The sequence below is a fragment of the Canis lupus genome, chromosome 34 (genome assembly GCF_048164855.1).
Source record: "Canis lupus baileyi chromosome 34, mCanLup2.hap1, whole genome shotgun sequence".
Classification (NCBI taxonomy): domain Eukaryota; kingdom Metazoa; phylum Chordata; class Mammalia; order Carnivora; family Canidae; genus Canis; species Canis lupus.
In genome coordinates this window covers 1,924,110-1,930,109 of record NC_132871.1, presented here as the reverse complement: position 1 = coordinate 1,930,109, position 6,000 = coordinate 1,924,110, and the positions used below count along the sequence as shown (strand labels likewise).

The following is a 6,000-nucleotide window of genomic DNA, read 5'->3' as shown; positions in this document are numbered from 1 at the left end:
CTCCCCGTGGGGTCTGCTCTGAGGGTACAGGGGGGCGGGGTGAGGGGACAGAGCTGCCTGCCTGTGGCTCCCGCAGCTGGTGTTGCTTCCTTTGCGGTCATGTAGGTTCATACCCTGCAGCGCAGCGGACGTGGTCGCTACTGACAACTGTTTGGGTTTTTTCCCAGGGAGTCAGTATCGGGAGCTACATGCAGAAAGATGCTGAGCGTGCAAAGGGGCGATCCAATCAGGGAAATGGGCACCTGAGCCCCGAGGGTGCACGACGGGCTGTCACCGACCCCGGCTGACCTTACGGGGGGCGGGGCGGCGTCCAGGCGACCCCCCGCCCCCGGCTGCACACGCGCGCCCACCTGACCCCAGCACCTGTGCGCCCGCGGCCTGGAGCCGCCTCGCGGGCCCTCCCGCCTCCCGCCTCCCGCCTCCCCCGGCACCTCCGCGCCGTCGCCCCGCGCGCCTTCGTCCGTCCTCCCTTCCCGACCGTGCGGCCCCGTGGAGGCACCTGCCGCCTGCAGCCGCGCTCGCCGCTCGCCGCTCGCCGCAGCCACCTGCCCGGCCCCGGGGCCCCGCTCGCGTCCGCGCCCCCGGGGCGGCCCCCTCCCCTCCCCTCCCCCTCCCCCTCCCCCGGGGCTCTCCCTTCTCTGCCACCCTCCGGGCAGCGCCCCGCCCCGCCCCATCCGCGCACCCCGGGGCCGCGCTGCGAACCCGACCCCTCCCCTCCCCCGCGGCCCCGCCCCTCCTCCCGCAAGCCCCGCCCCTCCTCCCGCGGGCCCCTCCCTCTTCCTGCAGACCCTCTCCTCCAGCGCCCGCCCTCCCCTCCCCTCCTCCCGTGGACCCCTCCCCTCCTCCCGCGGGCCCCGCCCCTCCTCCCACAAGCCCCGCCCCTCCTCCCGCGGGCCCCTCCCTCTTCCTGCAGACCCTCTCCTCCAGCGCCCGCCCTCCCCTCCCCCCCTCCCGTGGACCCCTCCCCTCCTCCCACAAGCCCCGCCCCCTCCTCCCCGGACCCCTCCCTCCTCCTGCAGACCCTGTCCTCCATCCCTCGCCTGTCTTCTCCCCTCCCCTCCCTCCCTCCCTCCCTCCCTCCTCCCGTCCCCTCCCCGCCCTCGCCGCCCTCCTCGCCCCTCCTCCCGCCCCTCCTCCTCCTCCCAGCGAGGCTGGGTGCCGCAGACTGCACGAGCGCGAGCGCGAGGGAGCTAGGCAGCCGGGGAGCGGGAGCGGGGCCGGGAGCGGGGCCGGGAGCGGGGGCGGGAGCGGGGGCGGGAGCGGGGGCGGGAGCGGGAGCGCGCAGCCCGGGCCCCGCCGCCGGAGCCCGCAATATGCCCCCGCGGCCCGCGGGCTGTCGGCCATGGCGGGGCTCGGCCGGCGCGTGCCCGGGGCGGTGCTGCTGGGCCTGGCCGCGGTGCTGCTGAGCGCGCGCCTGGTCCCCGCGGCCGCCCGCGCCGAGCTCGGCCGCTCCGACCTGAGCCTCATCCAGCAGCAGCGGCAGCGGCAGCGGCAGCGGGAGGAGGCCGCGCGGGACGGGCCGGGGCCCCCGGCGCCCTCGCCCACCGCGCCCGCCGCAGGTAGGTGCCGCCGGGGGAGGGGGAGGGGGAGGGGGAGGGGGAGGGGGAGGGAGGGAGCCCGGCCCGCCTCGCCTCGCCCCGCCCCGCCCGGTGCGCGCCCACCTGCCGGGGCCCCCGCGCCCCCCGCCCCTCCCGGGAGGCTGCACGTCGGCCCGCAGGCCTCCTTCCACCGACCCGCCGAGAGACACGATGGAACAGCCCGGGAGATGGAGGGCGGGGCGGGGCGGGGCGGGGCGGGGGCGAGGCCGCGTCCCTCAGCGCCGTCGGGACCCCGCGGCCGTCCCCTGCTGGTCCCCTGCTGGCGGCGCCGAGCGCGCAGGTGCCGGGGCTCTGGGGCGGGGGCGGGCTGCGGGGCAGCAGGGGGCCCGCCCAGGCCGCCTGCCCGCGGGGGGAGGACGAAGAGCGAGCATCAGGGCTCCGGCAGGCTGGGCCGCTGCGCCCCGGCTCCCGCACCGCGACCCGCGCTCCCACCTTTCTTCTTGTGCAAACATCCTGCTGCCTGGTCCTGCGCAAGGTGCTGCTAGTGGGCCGGAGGGGGTGGAGTCCGCCCGTCCGCCTGCGGGGTCGAGCTCAGCACCCCCCCCCCCGTCCCCCTGCAGGGTCGAGCTCAGCCCCCCCCGTCCCCCTGCAGGGTCGAGCTCAGCCCCCCCCCCAGTCCCCCTGCAGGGTCGAGCTCAGCCCCCCCCCCCCCGTCCCCCTGCAGGGTCGAGCTCAGCCCCCCCCCAGTCCCCCTGCAGGGTCGAGCTCAGCTCCACCACCCGCCCCCCCCCCCGTCCCCCTGCAGGGTCGAGCTCAGCCCCCCCCCCGTCCCCCTGCAGGGTCGAGCTCAGCCCCCCCCAGTCCCCCTGCAGGGTCGAGCTCAGCTCCACCCCCCCCCCCCCCCCCCCCCGTCCGCCTGCAGGGTCGAGCTCAGCCCCCCCCCGTCCCCCTGCAGGGTTGAGCTCAGCCCCCCCCCCCCCGTCCGCCTGCAGGGTAGAGCTCAGCACCCCCCCCCCAGGTGACCCAGCCCGCCCGCCCGCGCGCTGCAGGCCCGTAGCCCCCCAGGGGTCTCCCGCCCGGATCCCAGGACCCCAGGACCCCAGAGCATGCTCAGGAGGCCCAGCCCCAGCGTGGGGCGCCCCGGCCAGGCACCCGCACCCCTGAGCGACCCCGTGTTGACCCGGCCTCCCCCAGGAACCGTAATCCGTGACCCCGGGTCTGACCCCGCGGGTCTGTGTGCAGATGCGGGTCATGAAAAACTGCGACGGCGGGAGAACTGTGGCACCGAGCTGCAGATGAGGACACCTGTGAAAATGTCTCTGGAAACCGTCCTTGTTCCACAGCCTGGCAGTGTTTGTCTTATTTTTATTTTTATTTTTTAAAGATTTATTTATTCATGAAAGAGGCAGAGAGAGAGAGGCAGAGACACAAGCAGAGGGAGAAGCAGGCTCCATGCAGGGAGCCCAGTGCAGGACCCCGATTCTGGGTCTCCAGGGTCACGCCCTGGGCCCAAGGCAGACAGACGCTCAACCGCCGAGCCACCGGGGCGTCCCAATGTTTGTCCCAATGTTTGTCTTATTTATGTATTAGCTCAACCCGGATAAAGGGATCACTCTCTAGTAGATCCCATTAGGGCCTGCGGAGTGACCTACTGTGACTTGGGCTCTTCCCTGAACCACAAACTCCCCAGAGCCAGGGGCAGACAAGGGAGCCGTTCAGTTGATTGGGGTTCTGGTCCCTGCGGTGTCCATCGATGAGTCCTATAGGGAGATACAAGCAATAGACGAGTGAAGATGTCCCTCTGCAACCTTTGTCCTGTGGTTCCCTCACGGCTGGTGACCTTTTGAGAAACAGGACATAGGATCACTCACGGCCCTCCAGGGGCTGCCCTTTCCCTTCACACCAGATGCCAGGCCCCGAGGCGTAGACCCTCCCTGTGCACCCCCCTCCGTCTCTGACCCGGTCTCAGTCCGGAACAGCCACAGCACACGGGCTCCGTGTGGTCCATTTGCGAGCGGGGCCTTTGCACCTGCCATTTTCTCTGGAATTCCGAGGCTTGACGTCCCGGGCGTGCTGGCTGTCACTGTGGCGAAGTCGCCCTTCCTGAGCAGCACCGCTACCCCTTTGCGTGGCTTCTTCCCCGGGGCCCTGGCTACCTGCAGCCTGTCCTGCGGGCCCGCCTCCTCCTCCCGGAACGTCGGGAGCCCTCGGGCCCGCGCCCTGCTCACGGTCCGTCCGGTTATCCATGTTCCAAGTACTTGGAAGAGCGCGGGTTGCGCCGAGGCTCGGCTCAGTCGGCTGAACAAGTGAGTAAAGTGAACGCGCACAGCTGCCGGCATCAAGTGTGTGCTGCTGGGGTAGCTTGTGAAATTCCGTCCCGGGGGTCAGCGGGGGATGATGTAAAAGTAAAGAAATGTTAGACAGGGATCCCTGGGTGGCGCAGCGGTTTGGCGCCTGCCTTTGGCCCAGGGCGCGATCCTGGAGACCCGGGATCGAATCCCACGTCGGGCTCCCGGTGCATGGAGCCTGCTTCTCCCTCTGCCTCTCTCTCTCTCTTTCTCTCTGTGACTATCATAAATAAATAAAAATTAAAAAAAAAAATTAAAAAAAAAAAAAAAAAGAGGTTTAGATCTTTAGCTACTTTCGTGTTTATCCTCCTCTGAGCGCGGCCTGTCGCCAGTCTTCACCCGAGGGCACTTCCAATCCTCTTCTGACCCAGGAGGTATTAATACACCTCCAAATACCTGGCAGGGACTTGAGTTAACTCCTCGACTCCGTTTGGTGCTTCTGATTCTCTGGACGTGTTACGTGAAGAACGACGGGCCTTGTCACGGGCAAAACTCAGAAAAGTGACCGGTGTGTGAGCCTCGTCGGGGCGTCGTGGAGGAGCTGAGCGTTGACGGGGCTGCGTATCCTGGGTTCCCGCAGTCTCAAGGTTCCTGTGCTCTATGTCCGTGTTGCTGAGCAGTTAGAGGTGGGGGTGAAGGAGTTGAATATGGGATTACAATAATCAGCGGGTTAAAAAAATTGTCTGTTTTCTCATTACCTTGTACGACGCCGTCTTTGCAGAGCGGTGGGCGCAGGGACCAGGGCTGGGGGCCGCCCGGTGGCTCCGCCGCTGCACGTGGCAGCTCGGGTTTCCCCACCGGCACCAGCGTTTGTTAGAAATAAATACCGAGAGACCAGGGGGCAGAATTAAGTTGGGCGCCGGCGGTAGCTGGAAACCGTATCCTGCCCGCTCCGACGGCCCCTGAGGCGGGCGGCCTGCTGGGGGGCGAGGGGAGCTGGAGAAAATCACGAGCCCCGTTTCCGATTCTCCGCGTGAGGCACAGACACGGGGCACCTCCTCGAACCTTTGTGAAGGTCTTCTGCATGCAGAAGAAGCTTCTGGTGAGACAGAGATGCGTGGTGTGAAACGTTCGTACGCTTCACTGACCGTGTTGTGGCCTTTCGGGTCTGGAGACCGTCGGATGTACCGGTCAGTAGAGGAGCCTTTAGAAGCGCCGCCTGGGAGCCCCCGCGCCGCTGTCTCCCCGCACGTGCAGCCAGACCCACTGCGGGCTCTGGGGGGCCGGGGTGGGGAGGACTGACAGCCTTGAGGTGGACGCACCCTAACTGTACTACTTTGTGTTTTTGGCACGCGGATCGGCTCCGTGACCACCCCCTGCAAGTGGCCGTAGAAGGTCCCCGCCGGCCTCCTTCCCCGGCCAGCCCTGGCCTGCAGCGAGACACAGCTACTGCTCGAATTCCCCTAATCACCCCGGGCGGGGCAATCCCGGCTCCTTCCAGGACCTTAGCGACCCAAGGGAGCTCTTGCTTGCTCTTGGCTACTGGCTGCGAAGCACGTGCCTCTGTGCTGAATTGGAGCTCAGTTTGCGTCGGTGCAGGTTTTGTAATGTTTCTAATGTGGCCGAGGAGGAACGACCCAATAGGGTTTTTGGAACAAAGCTCTAGCTCGCCTGCAGTTGAGTGTACTGACCTGGGTTCTCCTTCAGAGTACTGACCTGGGTGCTCCTCCAGAGGACTGACCTGGGTGCTGCTTCAGAGTACTGACCTGGGTGCACCTCCAGAGTACTGACCTGGGTGCTCCTTCAGAGTACTGACCTGGGTGCTACCTCAGAGTACTGACCTGGGTCCTACCTCAGAGTACTGACCTGAGTGCACCTTCAGAGTACTTACCTGGGTGCTCCTCCAAAGGACTGACCTGGGTGCTCCTTCAGAGTACTTACCTGGGTGCTCCTCCAGAGGACTGACCTGGGTGCTACTTCAGAGTACTGACCTGGGTGCTGCTCCAGAGTACTGACCTGGGTGCTACTTCAGAGTACTGACCTGGGTGCTGCTCCAGAGTACTGACCTGGGTGCTACTTCAGAGTACTGACCTGGGTGCACCTCCAGAGTACTGACCTGGGTGCTCCTCCAGAGTACTGACCTGGGTGCTACTTCAGAGTACTGACCTTGGTGC

General features: G+C 67.2%; 1 protein-coding gene across 2 annotated transcripts in view; it reads left to right on the top strand.

Annotated features, from left to right (window-relative positions):
* Positions 1 to 1,342: 1,342 nt before the first annotated feature.
* FAM171B (family with sequence similarity 171 member B) overlaps positions 1,343 to 6,000 on the top strand; it is a 62,027-nt gene continuing 57,369 nt past the window's right edge. Inside the window, exon 1 of one of the 2 annotated variants that reach the window (XM_072811461.1) lies at positions 1,343 to 1,559. In XM_072811461.1, the coding sequence (XP_072667562.1) occupies positions 1,343 to 1,559 (217 nt within the window). Of the gene's footprint in view, positions 1,560 to 3,828; positions 3,845 to 6,000 lie in introns of those variants that run through there. The other variant, XM_072811462.1, reaches the window with a different exon arrangement.